We start from the raw sequence: 22,897 nt of genomic DNA, 5'->3' as shown, positions 1-22,897 counted from the left end.
TTATATTAATATTATATTTAATATAACAATTATATTTATATAATAAATAGAATATATTTAATATAAAATATTAATAATAATTAATAATTTAATTAATGTATGTTGGATGGCTTTCTCCTCCTCCTTCTCCTACTTCTTCTCTTCTTCAGATCTATACTAGTGGAACCATTGAAGAAGGAAAACTTGCTCTGCATCATTCTTCTTCATCTTTCTTAATCAGCTTAATTTAACTCCATGCATTAAGTGCCAATTATGAACTAAATAATTTTCTCAATATGTTTTATGTGGAAATATTCAAAGTTGTCATGAAACTAAAAAAAACCCTTCATCTTTTGGAGTGGACAACGGGTGACAAAGGTACCCAAATTCTTATTCAGGTGGGTGCAAGGAAGATCTGAAGTTCAAGTGGAAAGAGTGATCACTCTGGAACTAAAGGACCAGGGTTTAAACTCTCTCTTGACAGATACCATATGTATCCTTGGGAAAAATACTTGAACTTCTGAATTTCAGTTTTTTCTCATCTGTAAAATGAGTGGCTTGAATTACTTCTGAGGTCTTTTTTCTTTTCTAGATGCTAAGATCTTAGCTAGCCTTAGCTATGGGCAAGTCACTTGACTGAGCCTAACTTTTCCCATCTATAAAGTGAAGCTTATACCATATCTCACAAGATTATTTTTTGTGAGGATCAAATGAAACATTTGTGAAACTCCTTTGTAGCCTCAAAGGAATACAGAAGTCAGCCATCATCAGCAGTATTATTATGGAATGTTTTAAATTATATCTTGTTCTGGTTTCTCCAACCAGTCCTTGCCTCTTCACCCTTTCTCACCTTCCAGTCAACATATCAAGTTTAAGGATAAGTCAGTGTACAGTGGCAATAGCAGGAAGATCACAAAGGGGAACCTAAAAGTCACATACAAACCATCCCCCAAATCAAAGGAACATAGTTTATAAACTGCATAATTTATTAATTAAAAATCACATTTGGGTGATATGTGCTAAATCATGGAAAGCCATATAGACTTTATTGTCATGTATTTGGGGTTCTGTGATATGTAAATCTCAGGTAAGTTCACATACCTGTAATGATACCAGCAGAATACTAAATGATAGTAATAACTCTAAAATAATATGAATATATTAATTTTAAAGTTTTACCAATAACTTTGAGAAGATTCAGATATGGTAGTGAATTCCATAAACAATTCCACAAAAATGAGAATTCAGATTCCTATCCTTCTTAACACTGTCCCATTTTCTAAGAGTCCATGCTGCTCATGTGTTCCCAAATCTAACAGCAGATATCTAAGTGACTCATCCTTCCCCATATTGGTCCTCATGCTGCCTGCCTTCCTTCACCACCCCATCCTCCATTCCCACACCATCTGCCTCTGTGCCCCCTTTTAATTCTTGTTTCTATGCTTTCTGTGACTGATTTCTCATATAACCCCTATATCTTATTAAAATGTAATCTTGCTTCCAATTGCTTTCCTAGCGTGTATGTTAAGAACTGGACATGTCTATTCCATTTCATAATTTCATAAATCAATGAGCAATTCATGAATGTAAACATAATTAGACTAATGAATAATTAAATGTTTTTAATAAAAGATGAATTAGAGACAATTGGAAGAGTAACATTTTTTTTCCAGAAAGAGTCGTTATCCATAGAAGAGGTCTACTTCATGAAAGAGATATTTATTTATTTACAAAGCAAAAGTATTTAGAAAAAAAAATCAAAGCAATTTCAAGTTACCTAAAGTTTCAAGAGAATTCGATTCAAGAGAAAACTGCAAGTTCTATCTAATTATTGGCTAACATATATACAAATTATTTTGTGTTACTAATCATATTTTCTTCAACTCCTCATATTTTTAAGTGTTTTATGTCTAAAGGAACAGATTTGGTAGAACAAAGGAGTATACAGATTGAGCAAATCCACTAAAGCTTGGTAAAACTTGTTAGAACAGAGACAGGATCTCTCTAATATGTCTCCCCTAAAAACTAACTCCAGTAAGCCATAGAAGAACATATCTTTCCCAGAATAATTATTCTTCACATTCTTCCATGTATTTTGTTCAAGTCAGTATTGATTTGTTAGATATATCAGTTGCATCCTAGAAGCAAAAGCTAGGCAATTTCTTTCAAGGAAACAATTCTATAGCAAAAGAATAACTGACTCATTGTTCACTATTCACCAAAGCTATATACTGGCATTATTGAATGATGTATATGAAACCAAATATAGATAGAAAGTAATATTGTAAATCTTTTGCAAGCTTATCTCAGTTTAATGTCCATTCCAATAAACCATTACATTAACCCAGAGCTACATATACTCGCATTTTAAACAAGATATACAAGACATTTTATTTCTTAACCAGCAAAACATCTTCTTTGTATGTTACTAGCAAAATGCCGTCTGTTTCAATAACCTTCCTATAGTAAGTTTTTTTTTTTTTAATGACAGTATTAAAGCTACCAGTACTGTAAAAGATACTCACATAAGCTTCTCTTTCTATATTTCTTGCAATCAAGGCTAATTATGGCTTTTAGACAACTGTGTAAAGAATGGGAAAGGGACCTTTTTGAAGCCCCTGTGTTATTTTAATATTAAGATTTTCTCAGTCTTCATCACATCCATGAAACATAAACAGCATTTAAGAAAATTAACAGAAATTTTGCAGCATATGTTTTCTAGGAAGAATGAAACACAAAAACATTTGTCTCTCACCTTTTTTGCTACAAGCAATTTTTAGTTCTTGAAATTACTTGTAGGTACAAGACTATATAGACAATAACTTCCTTTATAGTTAGGTAATTGCATAATGAACTAATTATGGTTAAAAACATCCACTTTCTATGTATTTAGAAGCCTCCAAAAGCAGATTTTATACATAATTAACCAAAAATTAAAAAAAAATACTTGCATGTAGAATTTTACACATATGAAAATTGTAATTTCTAAAGATAGTAGAGATAATTTACAGCTATTTCTTTATAATTTAATATAATTATGATGTGCTAAAATTCTAAAGAGAGAAGATGAACTTCTAAGTGCCTCAAATTTTGTTGACATTCCAGCTTTGTGAATTTAACATCTACCTTAACAAGAGAAGCAGACAGTTATTCTTTTAGATCTTTTAAGGATCTTTACATCTATTAGACATTAAGAGCAGAAGCTGTCTCCATTTTTTTCATTAAAATGAAAAACCCACATGACAAAAACAAGAATTCTAATAAAATATTTTTCCACAACAAAAATACTCTAAATGCATTAGTTATTAGTTCAAATTCTTTATTGTAAAAATTTTTGAAAGCAATTGTAATCAAATTACTCTTGATTAAAATCTTAGTACATCACACTGATTTTACTTTTTTTAAATAAAATAATCTTAGAAATCATCATGAATTGAATTGTATTCCTGGGCTATTGAAACAAACACAACTAGACTGCATTTAGTAAAAATGTAACTAATGTCCAGGGAACACAGGAGAGTTTACAAGCACAGAAATCTGCAAAGTTGCATCATATTATTGATTGTATAAATAATTTATATGCTACAAACAAATCTAATATAAAAGTTCAAATTAAAAATACTTCAATACTAAAAATTATTAATAGATAAATAAGTGACTCTGGAAAAGACAAAATCTGTAGTAGATTCAAATTCACTGTATTTTTATTATAAATGAAAACACTCACCATCTTGCTGACCAGGAACAGTCTGGGGGCTCTGCATTCTTTCTTCAAGATTAGAACTAAGGTCAGAGTTCACAGCTGACAGGCGTGTGGAATCACTCATATCAAATTCATCGCTTTCTATAGAACTTTCATCCTACAAAATAAAAGCATTATAGCATGAAACAAATTTCAAATAATGAGTATATTCCACTAATATCCCTACTTTGTAAATAATATTACTTACATTGTAATCAGTTAATACCCAGTTAGTGAATTTTAATGAAATTCAACAAGCATTTGCTAACCACAAAATATTAGTCCATTTGTTTGGTAGAAAAACATTCAAAAGGGGGTCCCTAAAGCATTTTACAATATAATGGGAAAAGAAGAGGAGATAATACAAGTACATAAATAAGTATGATACAATCATGCAATCTGGCAGTTAACCAATCCATTGATATACATAAAAGGTAGAATGTGATAAAAAAAAAAAAGAAACACATGTGAAGTTTTGTGGGAAATATGCCAATAGATAACTTTTATATTAGGTTATCAGGAAAAGCTTTTTAGAGAGAGTAGAATCAAAGATATGAAGAAAATGCATTACAGACAATGAGGACAATCTCTATGGGAGAAAATTAATTGAAAATAACCAATAGCATATAAAAAGTATTCAACTGTTTGATTGGTATATAGATTACGACAAAAAGACCAGAGTAAAGTTGTGAAGAATCTCAGATGCTAGTCCACTTTTTTAAATTTAGGAAATATGCAAAAAAAAAAAAAGCTTTTTGAGAAGGCTAGGAAGATAATATATGTAGCTGTGAAAAGAATGTATTAGAATTGGAAAATAATGAAAAAAATCAGGCCAGAAAGGAACTGTTAGGATATTACAGATGAGATGTGAGGAAAGTCTACACTAGTGAATGGCAGTGGGGAGGTAATATATGTGATGCATGTAAGAAATATTGCATAATAGAATGCACAGGCCAAAGAATGCAACCTGAAGTTGGGAATAAAGAATATAGATAAGCCAAAGATAAGTCTGAGGTTTAGATTTTGAGTGATTAAAATGACAGTAATTTTGCTAAGAGAAATTAAGATATTAAGAAAAAATAGTTTTGGATATGTTGAATTTTAGGTAGTCAACAATGCAACAATTCAATGAATTTTTATCTACATAGAGATATTCAATAAACACTTGGAAATATAAACTTTGAATTCAGAAAAAAAAAGGTAGAAATGAGATCTGTGAATGTGGGAGTTTGCATAGAGATTCCCATATGGCATTATGAAAAAGCACTAGATTTTGGAGTCAGAGAACCTGAGCTTGAATCCTCTCTGCTAATTGCTGTGACATTAGAGGCACTTTGGAGAAGCATAGAGTGCTGAACTTGGAATCAAACATACATGAGTTCAAATCCAGCCTTAGACACTTATGTGATTGTAAATTAGGCCTTTACTTGCCTCAGTTTTCTCATTTGTAAAAAGGGATTTAGTAATGACATTCACCTTCCATGGTAATTGTTAGAATAAAATAAAGTAATATTTCTAAAGTGCTTTGCAATTCTTAAAATCCTATATAAATAGTAGTCATTATCAAATTTTATGGTCTTCAGTTTCCTTTTCTGTCAAATGAGATATGAGACAATGATCTCTAAGATCTCTTTCAATTCTAAATCATATAAAGTCACTTAATTTGATGAACTTGTCAATTAAGAGAATTACGGAGAGAAGAAAAAGTGACGTCAGAACCTGGAGGAATGTTTCATATTTAAAGAGAAAGAGGAGCAAAAAGAATCAGAAAAAGGAGAAAAGATTCTCACTGAAGCTAAGTGAGAATAGCTAAAAATGCTGAGAAGAAAGGAAATGAAGTCAAGAGCACAAGGAAATAGGCTGGCCTTGGTAAAGAATTTAGTTTCATGATTTTTTCAGAACAGGTTGAAGGATAAAGGATTAGATGAAGATAAAATGTATTATTTTAAACTCTGGATAGATGAGAGGCATGAGATGAAGTTGATAATTTTGATACAAATTTAATAATCAGTAAAAATAGAAGCCAAATGTCATCTCTTGGGAAGAATGGAATTGGGAGGTCAAAGAGAGATATCCAGACTGGTCATTTCCAAATCATTATAGAGAATCAGTCAAAGATGCATAGGATTTCCATGTGCATTTTGTGAATTTCAATAAACTACAACAGCATACATTTGTAGTGGAACCTAATTCATCAGAAAGATTTTGCAATTTCTTCCAGCAGTACTTCCTTTCTCAGGGATAGGAGAGAAGATGATGATTGGAGATGACTCTGGGGATTAGCAATAGATGAATAAAAAAAAAAAAAAGAAAAAAGAGACAAGCTTTTTACAACATATATTTTATTAGCAGGTACTTCAGAAGTATCTAGTATGAATGGCAATACACCTCCTTTCAATAATTTGTCAATCAATGACTTCTCAATCAATATGACTTAATGTAAATGTTATTATAAGAGAGGAAGCCTGGACCAGTAGATAAAGTATAGGCCTCAGAGTGAGAAAAACCTGGATTCAAGTACTGACTCTTAGGTAAGTCATTATTTTTTTTTTAATTTCCTAGCAAGTCTGAGACTCTATGCTGCAGAGAAATTGTTATTTTTCATTGGTCTCATCAAAATGAAAAAAAAATTTTGAAACTACAATCATGTGTTTAAAGGAGCAGATGGGAAAAACATCAGTTTTTACAAATATTACTTAAAATAATTCATTTATTATTATTTATTTATGTTTATAAATAAATAAGTAAATATAAATAAAGGCATCCCAAAGAAAGTAAAAGTTGATGGTAAAACTTAAATTGAAAGGTTTTCTACTTTAATTGACAAAAAGGTGGGGGCTCGTTCATGTGTTAGGAATGACTCAGGAAAAGCTCAGAGAAGGAAAAGATGCAATGAGCTTATCCTTAGTCATCAAAGAGGGTATAAGCTGGGATGGAGTGGGAGAAAAGATATAGAATGGACTTTAGTAATAATCTTAAAGGGCCAAGTTAGCAGTAAAAGGGTAAAGTATATTCTGTAGCAAATTTTGCTCTCTTGACATTTTAATTATAGAACTCTTCTAGGTATGTATTAAAATGCAAATGAAGGGCTATCCTGAGGTTTCTCTGTTAAATTACAAATGTAAGTCATATTAGGTATTTATTAAATATTAGTGGAATGAAATATTATTCTACAAAAGTTCTATTCTTATGTCCAATCATGGTTGGTGTGGGCAATATGCAGATGTGGCAGATTTTATGAAGTCATGTATGGACCAGACAACTTAAGTTTGGAAAGGTTCATCATCAAAAAGCTAGCTATTAAGTGATCATTTATTTGATTATCAGAAATAATGATGCTGTTTTGTAAGGTGTGGAGAAGTTATACTTCACATGCCATGGAAGGGTATAGCAATGAAATTACAGCTCTTTTGAAGAATGAGAAGCCACTGGGTGTTTCCTTCAACCTAGAAATTTGTCATGTGAATCCACTAATTTGAGTATTGCTATTACAAACATGAATTTGTATGTGGAGATGAAGTAAAGCTTAGACACTTAGATTATTCCTATGAGGAAAAAAAAAGAGAAACAAAAGGCATGTTGTGAAAGTGCAAAGAAAATTTTTAGTCAAAAAAAGCAGAGAATTCAGTTTGGTGAATTTAAAATTCGAGGTGAGGAACAGAGTTCATTAGAATTAGCTGATTAAGGAATGAAACACAAAGAACATATTATCCAAGATTTGAGAATGCAGAATATGGTTGATAATGTGCATATCTAGTGCAAGTCAAAAATGTATCCAAAGTTTGAGAGAAGATAGACAGATGGATAGATAGACAGATAGAAAGACTATGTTAGGATTCAAAAGGATCATTACAACAGGAAACAACTCTTTAGTATGTTAAACTCGTACCAGATTTCTGTGCATTTTGCGATGCCAAAAGTTAGATGTTGTGTGAGAAATGAAACATTCAGCAAAAACCATTATACTGATAAATGACTTTTCTATGATTTTTTTTGTAAAATTAAAAAAATACTTTTCTCATTCATTATTTCAAGTGCCATAAAAGTCGCAACTTCATTTTAAATATTTCCTACTCTGATTATCTATGATGATTATTCATCTTTAATAACCTTATTCATTATTCTAAAATGTTAAGTATGCCATTGATATGAATTTTAAAATGCAGTAATAAAAATCCCAAGTCAGTATATTGTATTTTCTAACTATATGTTAATTTAAGAATTATCTTTTAATTTAAATTGGCAAATATATCTTAAATACAAGGGCATGGCATAAATGCTATTTTCTATAAAATTTAGGAAAGATCAAAGGATATTAGTCAAATGTGACAATAAGAGGAATCTTCCATATCCTTATCTCCAGGCTCAAAAGAGTCATAAAATTATTCTTTCTCTTCAAATAATTGTCTTACTATCTTTTTTTAAAAAACATTTTATTTAACTGTTATAGAGAGATAACGAGACAAATATTCTAATTTTCAAGAAATATTTCATATGAATAGACAAGGAATCAAGTATCTTGATGGAACTAGAAAGTATTTCCTCTTACTTCCTAGATATGCTCCTTGTACATGTCATATCCTCTCTTCTCGGGTCTCAATTTCTTATATTAAAAGTCTTAAATATAAGAATAAGAACTACTCATGCTTCAGGATTCAGTAGCATCCTCCTCCTAAATGTCCCTAAGCAGAGGCTGGATGATCCCTTTTTGAAGTTGTGGTGGAGGGTATTCTTTCTCAAGAAAGGGTGGGATAAAATAGTCTCAAAAAATGCTGATTCAGATATTCTGGAAGTCTATATAATTCTGATTAAACCATTCATAAAGGTTTCTTTCATCTTTAAATCTATGAGAACTCTGGAGATGAAAACTACAATTAGAGAACAGCTAGTCCCACCCTTTCAGCTAGCAAATGAGGAAACTGAGACACAAGACTATTAACTGGATTTCCAAACAACTAGTTTGTGGCAGAACTAAGGCTAGGACTCAGGTGTCCTAACATGAAGTTGTTCTCAAGGTTTCTTTTCCACCATTTAAAAATGTTTGTGGGAGGAAATTCCACTCACAAACATGGCAACCAGTTTCTTTTTGGAAGTTTTTGCTCATAGAATTCAAATCTTATATACACAAATATGATGACAAATAGTCCATTGTAATCATGATCCATTCACAGAATCCCAGATTTGAAGAGAACTCAAATGGAAATCTCTCCTCTAACCTTCCTAACAAAAATATCTTTTTGAAGACTTTTAGTGAGAGGGAATGCATTACCTTGGACAGCTCTATGTTTTAGAAAATTTTTCCTTACATAAATATAAAATACCTTCCTGCAACTTCTACCTCACTGTCCCTAGTTTTGCAGTATGGGCCCAGACAAACCAAATTTATCCTTTTACAGAATGGTCTTTCATATACTTGGAAAGAGTCAAGATGATCCCATTAATTTCCTTATCTCTAGGACAAATTCTTTCACCAGTACTGGTCACACTTTTCTAGAATGCTTTTAGGAATGATTAACCACCAACTCTCGAGAGGAGAAAAATGCGTCCATGATATACTCTTAAAGTTTAATTATTAACATTTTCCCCATCACTTTCTTAGGTCTAGGCAATCAACAAAACAATAAATTGGATCTTGATTTATAATGTTTGCTGTTTTCTGAGGTATAAATGCTTACACAGAAAAATGAACAGTTGGCTCTCAAAGCCCTTATGAGCTGATTCTAACACACTCCAGAATCTTTCTAGTTTGTTAACCTTCTTCATAAGGTGATACCAAGAACTGAACATGATGTTTCAGAAGCTTGACCAAGGGAGAGTCCATTGGTTCACTCATTTTCCTTACTTTGGACATCATTTTACTATTAATGCAAGTTGAATTTGTGTTAGTCTTAATGATGTTAAGCAAAACAAAACAAAAACAAGTACAAATACAAAAAGTGTAGTATAATAGAACAGAATGCAAGCCAAGAGACCTTAATGTACAACCCCAATTTAGAGCTTACTAGCTGTATAAACATCAGCAAGACACTTCTCTCTCTGAGCCTTGGGTTCATACTGTGTAAAATATGGTAATATTTTATATAATACATAATATAGAGGTAATATATTATATATGTTATATGTAATATATAATATAGAGGTAATAATGATCACACTATGTCACAAAGTTGTTGTGGGATGTGAGAAAAATGCTTCATGAGCCTTAAAGTGCTTTATGTAGGCACACTTTATATTACTGTGCCTCACTTTATCATTTTTTGAATTTTTTTTTTTAACAAATTGAAGGCTTTTTACAACTGCATTGAGCAAGCCTATTGGTGAACAGCATCATGTCTCTGTGTCATATTTTGGTAATTCTCAGAATATTTCAGACTTTTTCATTATTATTATGTTACAATGATCTGTGACCAGTAATCTTTGATGTTCTAGAATATTGTTTGGGGAGCCACATGAGACAAAAAAAAAATCTTTAATAAATGTGTGTGCTCTGATTACTCTATCCAAAGACCATTACATCCTTTCTCCCTCTCTTCAGGCCTCCACATACCTAGAGAAACAGTATTAAAATTAAGCCAGTTAATAAGTCTCCAATGGCCAAAAGTGTTCAAGTGAAAGGAAGAGCCAATCAATGCAATAAACTTCAAAGTTGGTTTTATTTTTTAAAAAAAATCACCAACCTTTAGCAATTACAACCTTGATCAGTCAGTAGCAGCAAAATTGAGGCAAGACCCTCCACCAGCAAAAATATTATCACTCACTGAAGATTGTAGTGATGGATAGCATATTTTTAGCAATAAAAGATTTTTTAAAATTAAGATATATATATATATATATATACACGTATATGTATGTATGTATTTTAAGAAATAATACTATTTGTACTTTTAATAGACTACAGTATACTGGAAACAACTTTTATGTGAACTGGAAAACAATTTATGTCACTTGCTTTGTTGCAATATTCACTCTATTGTGGTGATCTGGAAACCAATTCAATTTGTCTGAGGTATACCTGTAAATGTAATATAATCTTTATAATAACATCTATTAGTATGAAATATTCAAAGAAGCATATATTTTCTAGTTATATTTGACGAAATGTATCATGTAACTAAATATATATATGTATATATGTAAATACATACATACATACATACATACATATATGTATACCCAAGTTAGCTTCCCTAATACATATTGGCTATGTGATGATGCTAAGCAAGTAAGTTAAATTTTCAATCTTCTTCCACCTCTGGCAATTCTCTAAGAATATAGATTGCAAAATAAATTGCTGATCTGTTGTTTACCTTATCTGTTGATTACCTCATCAAGCATGTTCTATATTGATGAGATCACTGGTCAAACTCTCCTACACCAACCCCAAATTGTATAACAATTCCTATGTAAATGCAAAATATGTTTCTATATACTCAAACACACTTATTTATCCATTTATATGGTCAACATTTAATTACATGTTTATTTTTAACCTCATTTTTATAAGAGAACAACTATATAGAATCAATATTTTTAAGTAGCTATACTGCAGAATGGATAAATCACTAGAGAGGAGGCAAAGAAACTCACTATGTTTGTCTACTTGGCCACTTGGACACATATTTGACTTAATGCAATTTTGTTGACTTTCAACTTCCCCCCATCCAAACTGTTATACTCACTTTGACTAAAGGAAGAGACTATAAAGTCTTTATTCTCCATTCAGTAAGTCTCCATTTTCACTTCTCAGCAAAATCTGTATATGTCTTTCATCATTTTCAATAAATTTACTATTCAATGATGATTAAACCATCTTTTTACAAGCAAATTATTTTAGTCCTCTGATGATGGGTACCATTGCTATACTTCCAGGCTGATGTTTTGGATTTTGACTTTATTTAAGATAAAACTCTAATCATTGAAGGAATCTGGTTATTTAGAAATGCAACCATGTTTTTTCATGATTCATGATTCAAAAATCAGAAGCCTAACTATTTAGTGACAAGAAGGAATTTATTTTTGCTTTTAACATGCTGTTGATTTTGAGTAGCCAGAAGGACTCAGCATGTGGCTACAGCTCCACTGGCACCATGTTGATCTCCTCACTTTTTGGCAGAGAAAAAAACATCACTAGATGAGATTGCTACAAATAATTTGACAGTTTCCATTCATTTCATGAAATAATTGAAATCTATTATTTGAAATTGTTTAATGAATTGATTTTTTTGCCCTTTTTAAATCATGGGAATTAATTTTTCCTTGCTTTCTTTAATGAACCTAACTTAATGTTTATCTAATCACTTAATTCATAATTTATAAGGAGCCATCTGGTAAAAATGCAATTATAATATTAAGAAAAATGAAAAAAATTGAATAAATCTCTTATTTCATATATAAACAGTCTTTGGACAGGAACTATCAATCAAACAAATTTGCAAGTGGAGCTTGCTCAAGTAGAGAGAAAAGTTTTCTTTAGAACATATATATATATTTATATATGTGTGCAAAATATATGTACATTTGCATAAAATGTATATATGTATGTGTATATATATGTATACCTAAAATAGTTTTAAAATCATATTAATAATGCATTAATGAACTCATTAATTAATTAGTCCTTCTAATGGGCAGCTAGGTAGGTCAATGGAGAGAGTACTGGGATTGGAATGAGGAAGACTGATTTCAGGGAATCACTAGCCAATCACTAGCCTTATGACACTGGGTAAATCACTTTATCCTGATTGCCTCAGTTTTGTCACTTGCAATATAATCTGAAGAAGGAAGTGATAAATCACTCCAATATCTTTGCCAAGAAAACCTCAAATTGGGTGCAGTGGCACAAAGAGATGGACATGACTAAAAAATAACTCAGCAACAAAAATGAATTAACAATTTGAGTTACAATTAAAGCTTTAAAAAGTATAAACTTTTTAAAATTGAGGTTTTATTGAAAATTATAAGAGGCAAAATTAAATGAAGTAAATAAGAAACCTTAGGACCCAGAAGACCTGAGTTCAAGTTCCACTTACTTCTGACACATGCCAGCATATAACTGTATAAGTCATTCAATTTCTGAGTATAATAGGGAACTTTGTAGGATTGTGAGCTGACATGAAAATGCCAACTTACAAGAGAAGATGGAACTTCTTCACCTTATTCCCTATACAAATGAAATCAAAGTTCCTAGTTTCAATCCTTATTTTTTATTATGATGTGCTTTTTAATTCACTATTTTTGAACTATGAAAATTTTATTAGCTTCATAATCCTAAACTCTGTGGAAACATAGTGTGATAGAAAGAACAACAAACTTAGAATCAGATAATCTAAATTCAGATCCTGACCTTATCATTCACTACTTGCAAAACATTAAGTAAGTCCTATCTATTCCACTTTTATAAAAATGAGTAGTATTTAAACTCCTTTGGGGCAAGCAATGTTTTGAGGTTGTCTCTGTATCCCCAATGCTTAGATCAGTGGCTGGAACAGAGTATACATTTAATGAAGATTTTTTGAATGAATGAATGAATGAATCCATGCATAAATAAACAAATGAAAATGTTCGATTAGATGCAATATAATTGAATAGAAAAACCTCTTAGCTCCAGGCACTCTGGAGTCCTATGCCATCAATTTAAATCCCACCCTTTGTTATATTAGTGTGACTTTGGGCATATGATTTAACATTCTTGGATCTCAGTTTGATCATCCATAAAATGAAATAGTTGAGCTAGATGATATCTAAAGTCTCTTTCAGATCTAGATCTGTGAAAAGTATCATCTCTATGATATTATCAGACTGTCTCCAAAATTCCTTCTAGCTTGAAATCTTTGATATGACTGAAGAATATAAAATTTTTCTATGTACCAGGCAAAACCAAGAACTTGATAAATTTATTTTTATAATGCAATGTTAATGATATTCAATCATTTTTCAGTCACATACAATTCTTTATGACCCCTTTTAGGGATTTTCTTGGCAAAGATAACTGGAGAGTTTGCCATTTTCTTCACCAGTTCACTTTACCGAGGAAATTGAGGCAACCAAGGTCAAATGACTTGTCCAGAGTTACACGGTTAGTAAGTGTCTGAAGTTGGATTTGAACCGAGGTCTTCCTGACTCCAGACCAGGCTGTCCCTGTACCATCAAGCTACCATATGCAAGTTTGAAAATTCTAGGACTAATCCTATAGGCAGAAGATAACAATTTGCAACTACATGAATTGCCTGGGTACCTCAGAAAGTTAAACAATTACTTAGTGAAGAGATTATGTTTTGATTACATAGCTGGAATTCAAAGTCATTCATGAACTGGTCCTGCTTAAATTAATAATTTTTATTCCCCATTACTTCCCCAAACAAATTATTTTCTTTAGTCATCCTAGCATTCCACTATCCTCCCTGACTAAGGACACATGCTCAGATTTTTCATTTCTAACTTCCTACTTGCATTTGATTTTCTCCTTACTTTGAGTGTATTAACCCTTCTTCTAAAATAACATAACCCATCTTTGATAATTCATCTCATGTGCCATTTCATCAAACAGTTCACATTAACTTCTCTCTATTCAGAATCCTTATTACATTCCTATGGTTTTCATGAAATGAGTTCATACTTAGCATTTATATAGAGCTTTGTTGTTGTTATTTGGTCATTTCAGTTACATCCTACTCTTTGTGACCCCATTTGGGGTTTTCTTGGTAAAAATAATGAAGTGGTTGGTTTGCTATTAGAGCTCATATTATAGTTGAGAAACTGAGGCACACTGGGTTGTGTGACTTGCCTAGGGCCCTACAGAATTAAGTGTCTGAGACTGGATTTGAACTCAGGTCCTCCTGACTCCAGAACCAGTGCTCTCTCCACTGTGTCACCTAGCTGTCCAAGCAATACAGTAAGATGGTACTAACTTTCTCTTGTAATTTTCACTCAATTGTTTACCTATGATGAAATCTACTAATTAATACTTCCAACAGAATTCTCCCTGGCGCTTCTCATACTTTCATTAAGGATTCCCTTGATACATAGGTAGATTATCCTTATAAAATTTTATAGAAACAATTCTACCTAAATTAATTTACTTATTCAGTATCATACCAATCAAACTATTCCAAAAAATTTCATAAAGCAAATTATAAATTGAGGGGATGCCTATTAGTTGTTAGATGACTGAGCAAGTTGTGCTATATGAATGGAATGGAATACTATTGTTCTATAAAAAATAAGCAAATGGATATCAGAAAAACGTGGAAATGAATTGATGGTGAGTGAAGTGAGCAGAACAAGCAAAATTTATTATATAAAGTAATAGCAACATTGTGCAATGATCCAGAAAAAGAACTATAGAGTCTGAATGCACATCAAAGAATACTATTTTCACTTTTTTGTTGATTTTATTTTTCTCATGGTTTTTCCTTTTTGTTCTGATTCTTCGTTTAGAATATGACTAATGTGGAAATATGTTTAACATGTATTCATATATAACCTATATCAGATTGCTTACTATCTTGGAGAGGGCAAAGAGAAGAAAGAGAGGGGAAAATTTTCAAATTCAAAATTTCAAAAAATTAATATTGAAAACTATCTTTATGACAGAAAAAAATAATGATGAATATTGGAGGGGATGTGGGAAAAATGAGACACTGATGCATTGTTGATGGAGTTGTGAATGAATCCAACCATTCTGGAGAGCAATGTAGAGTTATGCTCCAAAAGTTATCAAACTGTGCATACCCTTTGATCCAGCAGTGCTATTCTACTACTGGGCTTATATCCCAAAGAGATACTAAAGAAGGGAAAGGGATTTGTATGTGCCAAAATGTTTGTGGCAGCCCTGTTTGTAGTGGCTAGAAACTGGAAAATGAATGGATGCCCATCAATTCAAGGATAGTTGGGTAAATTGTGGTATATGCATGTTCTGGAATATTATTGTTCTGTAAGAAATGACCAGCAGGATGAATACAGAGAGGCTTGGAGAGACTTACATGAACTGATGCTAAGTGAAATGAGCAGAATCAGGAGATCATTATATACTTCAACAACGATACTGTATGAGGATGTATTCTGATGAAAGTGGATTTCCTCAACAAAGAGAAAATCTAACTCATTTTCAATTGATCAATGATGGACAGAAGCAGCTACACCCAAAGAAAGAACACTGGGAAATGAATGTAAACTATTTGCATTTTTGTTTTTCTTTCTAGGTTATTTTTTACCTTCTGAATCCAATTCTTCCTGTGCAACAAGAGAAGTGTTCAGTTCTGTATACATATATTGTATCTAGGATATACTGTGACATATTTAACATGTATAGGATTGCTTGCCACCTGGAGGAGGGGGTGGAGGGAGGGAGGGGAAAAGTCGGAACAGAAGTGAGTGCAAGGGATAATGTTGTAAAAAATTACCCAGGCATGGGTTCTGTCAATAAAGTTATAATTATTAAAAAAAAAAGAAAAAGAAAAAGAAAACTATCTTTACATGTAATTGGAAAAACTACTATTAAAAGAAAAAATATAGAGAAAAGAAAGTAGTCACACATGTGAGTTGGTAATTATTAACATTTGCTTGGTCTCCTTTCTGGTTATACTGGGTCTAAAATTTTTATCATCCTTAATATATTTTAAATTCCTGAAGGTTAAAGATCATGACTAAAAAGTAGCACTAGAACATGACAGAATCTCAGAATTGGAAGAGATCTCAGAGGTCACACTAAACAGATAATATTTGTAAAGTATTTAGCATAGTGTTTGGAATATAGTAGGTGATTAATAAATGCTTGCTCCTTTTCCTTTACTACTTGATGTCATGCTGTGGCAGTACAAGACCTATTTCTCATTCTGGCTCTTGCTCTCACTACTTGGGTGATGCTGGGCAGGTAAGCATCTCTTGGCTTCAGTTTTCTTACCTGTAAAATTTGACTGGACAATCTGTTAGGTCCTCTCAAGCTCTTAATCTATGAACCCATAAGAAAATGACTGAAAAACAGCTGATTCAACTTTTCTTTATGTCTAATCATTAGAGAAAATTTTTTGATATCAAGCTAAAATATGATATTCAGAAATTTCTAATTTTCCTAATTTCGACCTTTGGGACCAAGCAAATAAAGCCTTATCCCTCTTTCCTGTGATATTCCTTCAAATATTGGTGGCACGGTGAATCGAGTACCTGACTAGAGAAAGGAAGATGAGTTCAAATCTAGTTTCAGACACTTATTAACCATTATGATGCCAGTCACTTATCCTTGTTTATCTCATTTCCTCATCTGTAAAATGTGCTGGAGAAGGAAATGGCAAACAACTCCACCATCTTTACCAAGAAAACTCCAATGGTGGTCATGGAGAGTTGGATACCATTTATCATGTTACTTTTAACTCTTCTCTTCTCCAAGGCAAATATACTCACATTCTTAAGTTGATCCTCCTATATTATCACAGTTTTCAGTCCCTGCACCATATTTATCCCTATTCCCCATCCTTCAGAAAATGTAATACCTAGAGCTGAATACAATAAAGGAAATATATAGGCTAGCTAGGGAAGAATAGAGCAAGATCATAACTATGATTTCAAGATACAAGATTTTGTGAATGTGCTCTAAGACTGAGCACATTGTCTTGTCCAGTGGGATGACATTGCTGACTCACTTTAAGTTTATACTTCTAATCTTCCCAGATGCTCAGGCCCTTGTAAATATTCTGTATGTCCTTAAATATTTATATGTTAAGCTCCCTGTTAGACTGTAAGTTCCTTGAAGGCAAATAATGTGTCATTTCTTTCTTTGTTTCTCCAATGTATGGAATAATTCCTAAGATATACCGTAACAGGTATTTAATAAAAGTGAGTTAGTTGTTTATGAATGGAGAGATATTGACCAAAAAGTGTGGGTTTCTGATTTGCGAATCTCCCGAACTTGTGAACTCCAATATGTGAGCTAATGTGTGAACTCTCAAAGGTGTTAACTTAAGCATTGTTTCTATCAATACTAGTGACTTAACACCTTGTAAGTATTTGCTCTAATGTGTGAACCAATAAGTATTGTAGCAATTCCATTGAGTTAAAACTAGGATTCTAACAAAAAAGTTTACCACACAATTAGTTCATCATGGTTTTTTTTTCCTATTTTTATTTGCAAATCCTTTTTTTTTTTTTTTTTTGGTTTTTAAATGCAATGTCTTTATATTTATTGGTATTAAATTTCATCTTAATAAATGAAAACCTCTTGATTTTTGGATGGAGATTCTGTTATATAGTCTATTAAATATTATTGGCTATTCTCTCCTATTTAATGTCACATATAAACTTGATAAGCATAGCATCCTTGTATTATTCTGTTCTATTAATAAAAATACTGAACTTAACAAGGTCAAGACCAGGTCTCGGTGACACTCTACTAGGGACAGTTTTCCAGTTTGACATCAATTCTTAATCACAATTTCTTTGTCTCGTGGATCAAGTCCACTGAACCATATTGTCATCCAGGGGAAAGAGGAGAAAGGAAAGTGTTCCAAATATGGGGGACAAGTAGTGAACAGAAAAGACTTGATCATTGATTGCATTTGGGTGAAAGGGAGAAAGAGTAAGGAGTCAAAGATGACATCCAAATTCCAAATCTGGGTAACTGGAAGGATGATGATACTGGAAGGATGGTGATACCTTTAATGGTAATAAGGAAATTTACAAAAGGGAGGGTTTTGGAGAAAAGATAATGAGTTTAGCTTTGCTTATACTGTGCTTAAGATATCTATGGGACATCCAGATCAAGATATCTAAGAGACAATTAGAGATGTAAGCCTGGAGAGCAGGAGCAAGATTAGAGCTAGACAAGTAGATATGAGAGCCATCTGTACAGAGATGAAAAGTCTACAAACTCATGAGATCTAGTTTATAAAGAGGAAAAAGAAAAGAGGGCCAAGATAGAGCTTTGGGGATCTTCACTGTCAGTAGACATGACATGGATGAAGATCCAGCAAAGGAAACAAAGAAAGAGCAGTCAGACATGTAGAAGGAGAACCAATGGATAAAGGAATCTTAAAGAGAAAAAGATGATTAATTATATTAAAAGCTAAAGAGTTGCCAGAGATGATGATTTAAAAAGGCCATTAGAAGATCATTGATAACTTTGAAGAGAACAGTTTGGGTTCAGAAGCCATAGTACATTTAATGTAGAGCTTTGTATATAGTGTTCAATAAATATATGGTTAGTCTTTAGTAACTTTTCATTTAAATAAATTACTTTTAAAACAATTTTCTATTTCTAGAAGTTCAAAAATTGGCAGTCTTCAAGGAATTATCTTGGGGAGTTATAAAAATTATCCTTTTATATAAGCAAATATGTTTGTAGAGTGTTTGCAGTGAGGAACATCCATCTAGCAATGAAGAACTGCAAATTATTTATAGTACTTAATCTTTGAGAATTGACTAGGTTATTGAAAGGATATATTTCTGTAATATAAAGGAAACTCCATGGCATGGCCATTCTTATTAACAGAGAAGATAGCTGAGATAAACTGAGGAGATGGATAGAGATTATATGGTCCTTTGCCTTTCAATGTTAATTTTAGGTAATCTCATGAAAATATTTTATAGAGAGAAAGATATAAGCCTAGAGAAGATGTGGAAGAGAAATGCAGGGCTTTGAATCATATGTATATATGCCTATATGTTGTTTGTTGTCAATTGTTCAGTTGTATTTGACTCTTTGTGACTTAGAACACCAATGATTTCATGGCAAAGACATTGGAGTGGCTTGTCTTTTCCTTCTCCAGCTCATTAAAGCAAACATATATTAAGTGATTTGCCCAGTATCACATAGCCGGTAAGTGTCTGAGGCTGGATTAGAATCCGGGTTTTCCTGATTCTAAGCCCAGCATTCTATGCTGAGCAATCTCTGTGATTGAATGCAAAATATACACACATATATTTATATTAGAGCAGATACAAACACACACACACACACGTGTGTGTGTGTGTGTGTGTGTATGTGTGTGTGTGTAATTACAGGCATATATGCTAAAATCATGACAGGTGATGAGATCCCAGTGGAAATGAAAATTAAAAAAGAAGTTAAAGTCCTCCTGGAAGTAGTCATGGAGACAAGAAAACACTGACCTCATAATATCTGTTGGTGAACTTTTTATGGAATATAAGTAAACTTTCTAAATGTTAGTTAGCAAGGCCTTCTATATTTGCCTGCTAGCTTACTTCCATACTTTTAGCTGAGTATCTTTCCCCTCTGTATGATTCTGGTAAGATTATTTTATAATGAAAGATAATTGTAAATTTTAAAGTAGCCTAGCTGCTACAAACAGTTCTAATTGTAATTTTGTAATTACACTTATTTTGTAATAATTTTTACAGAATGACATAGGAGTTGAGCTATTTAATTGTCATTACCTCATCTTGCTGGGAACTGAGAAGTTGAAGTTTCATGTGCTTCATGTAGGCCATGGTAATTGGCATGTTGTAATCAATCATGCTGGTCACCAAAGTAGGAGGTTTCCCGTTATCTGTAATGAAAGTATTTTTCAGACACATGGATTAATTGCATAGCTTCATGTTGAATTTATTCAACAATTCTCAAAAGTTTCAATTTGTCTTATTGGAATAGGCTTCCAAGAAACCATATGTTGAATTGCTCAAATGTTCTTAAAAAATAAATAAGATCAGTCAGATTCTCCCAAATGCAAATTACTATAAATGATCACAGAGTGATTCATTAACTCTCTCAAATCACCAGGATACTTCATATCCTGGCTTTCTCATTACTATGTATATCTACATATCATATCATCACTTTTCCTCACAATAATCAGGCGAGGAAATAGAATTATTAACTCTATTTTACAGATGGAGAAACTGAGATTAAGAGAAGTTGGATGACTGCTGTTGAATGGTTAAATAATTGGCAAATGTCAGATCACACATTTCAGACTTTTTTCTGATTCTTATCTTTTCTGCTACACAATACAGTTTGTCATGCTACCTAGACTATGGGAAATATCTTATTCTAGTGGCACAAGAAGAGTTCATGTTTTCCCTCTATTTGCATGAAGGAGGACAGTCCCTATACACCACTTTGGTATAAGATGGAGAGATATTACTTTGCATAAGGGATTTTACATACTGCTTGAAGAGGCAGTGTGTCAGAAAAGATAGAAAAATAGTCTTCAAGAATAATAAGAATTAGGCACAAATTCCAGCTCAGACAATTGTTGTTCGTTTGTTTCAATAGTGTCTGATTCTTTGTAACCTCTTTTAAGTTTTTTTGGGAACAATACTATTGTTTGCCATTTCTTTCTCCAGCTCATTTGACAAATGAAACTAAAGCAAACAGGAATAACTGACTTGCCCACAATCACATAGCTAGTAAGTATCTGAGGCCATATTTGAACTAAGGTTTTCCTAATTCCAGGCCTGGTACTCTCTTCATTGCCCACTTCTACCACATTACTGCCTATGAAACCTAAACTTTCAGGCAACTCTCTAGAGCTAAATTGCAAAGCAGGTAATGATCTGAATTAATAGCAAGAGATGCTAAGTTTCTCAGTGTACCACTGACATCAATAATCTAGTTGAAATTTGTAATTTTCTGTATATCAGGGTAAATGCATCTCTCAATATAACTAACAATTGCTCATAACAATTTATACATCACAAACATTTACACTACAAAAAATTAAAGTAAAACCCAAAGAATTAAAAGGTTTGGGATGAATATCTACTTTTCCACTAAATCCTATTTATTCACTTAAGAAATAAGGACTTACATTCCCCAATTGACAAATGGTCAAAGCATATGAATACACAGTTTTCAGATGAAGAAATTAAATTCATCTATAGCCATATGAAAAAGTGTACTAAATCACTATTGATTAGAAAAACACAAAACAAATCTGAGGGACCATCTCACACCTATTAGGTTGGCTAAGATGACAAAAAAGGGAAATTATAAACATTGGAGAAGATGTGGGAACACTGAAACATTAATTCATTATTTGTTGGTAGAGCTCTGAGCTGATCAACCATTCTGGAAAACAATGTGGAACTATACCTCAAAAGTAATTAAATTATGCATGTCCTTTTACCTAGAAATACCTCTACTAGGTCTGTATCCCAAATAGATCATATAAAACATAAAAGGACCCACACAGCTAGTTGGTGTAGTGGATAGAGCACCAGCCCTGAAGTAAGGAGATGCTGACCTCAGACACTTAACACTTCCTGGCTGTGTGATCCTGGTCAAGTCACTTAATTCCAGTTGCCTCAGGGGGAAAAAATAAATATAATAATCTAAGACAATCAATGGAAAATGCTATCCCATCCAGAAAAGGAATTACAGACTCTGAATGCAGATTGTTTGTTTGTTTTTTTTGGTCCCATGATTTTTCCCTTTGTTCTGATTCTTAATTTACAACATGACTAATGTAGAAATAAGTTTGATATAATTATACATGTATAACCTCCATCAGATTGATTGCTATGGTTGAAGTGAGAAAGGAAGAAAAAATAAAAATATAAATCTTATAAAAGTAAATGTCAAAAACTAATTTAAAAAAAAAAGAACTATAGATTTAGTGAAATGAAAGGGACCCAGAAAGGTTATATATTTGATTCCTCCACCTTCATAGAAGGCCAACACAAAATATCCCAGGCAAATGAAAATTATTCTAGTTTAAGTTTCTACATAAGTGTCTTTATTTAAAAAAACCCCACAAAAACATTATACATTTTTCATAGAGGATCCTCATATAATATTCTGCTGAAGACAAACAAGTATGGTTGAGCTCTGCTTTAAGAGGTTATCTGAGATTCTCTTCCTTCTAACTGGAATAAGTGAAATGGTCTAAGTTGTTGAAATGTTCCAGTCTGCCACGTTTTTTATGAACCCTAACTTAAAATAGGAGGTATAAATTGGTATGATGAATAAAATTACTTTACATCTCAGTATTTGACTCTGAAGCTACCTTTATGATCTGCTCCATCTGGGTTTAAATGCATTCTCTTCTGGCACTCTGAACAGCTCATTAGAAATCGTGTCACCGCTTCTCTCGGTAGGAAGGCATAACTCTCTGAAATCTGAAATGATTCACAAATATAGGTGTTATTATATAAGTTGATTGAACATGATTTAACTGAACTGATCATTATATTTCCAAATAAGGCATTTTATATCATAATGGCAAG

General features: G+C 32.3%; 1 protein-coding gene across 4 annotated transcripts in view; it reads right to left on the bottom strand.

The window, feature by feature from the left end:
- NOL4 (nucleolar protein 4) overlaps nt 1–22,897 on the bottom strand; it is a 494,820-nt gene that overhangs the window by 349,493 nt on the left and 122,430 nt on the right. For all 4 annotated transcript variants that reach the window (XM_051970265.1, XM_051970266.1, XM_051970268.1 and 1 more), the window contains exons 3-5: nt 22,678–22,789; nt 20,108–20,220; nt 3,707–3,839 (exon numbers count right to left, since the gene is read on the bottom strand). In XM_051970265.1, the coding sequence (XP_051826225.1) occupies nt 3,707–3,839; nt 20,108–20,220; nt 22,678–22,789 (358 nt within the window). The remainder of the gene's footprint in view (nt 1–3,706; nt 3,840–20,107; nt 20,221–22,677; nt 22,790–22,897) is intronic.

Source organism: Antechinus flavipes, chromosome 1, assembly GCF_016432865.1.
Source record: "Antechinus flavipes isolate AdamAnt ecotype Samford, QLD, Australia chromosome 1, AdamAnt_v2, whole genome shotgun sequence".
NCBI lineage: Eukaryota > Metazoa > Chordata > Mammalia > Dasyuromorphia > Dasyuridae > Antechinus > Antechinus flavipes.
The sequence above is the reverse complement of the archived record's forward strand: the minus strand, read 5'-3'. Positions and strand labels throughout refer to the sequence as shown.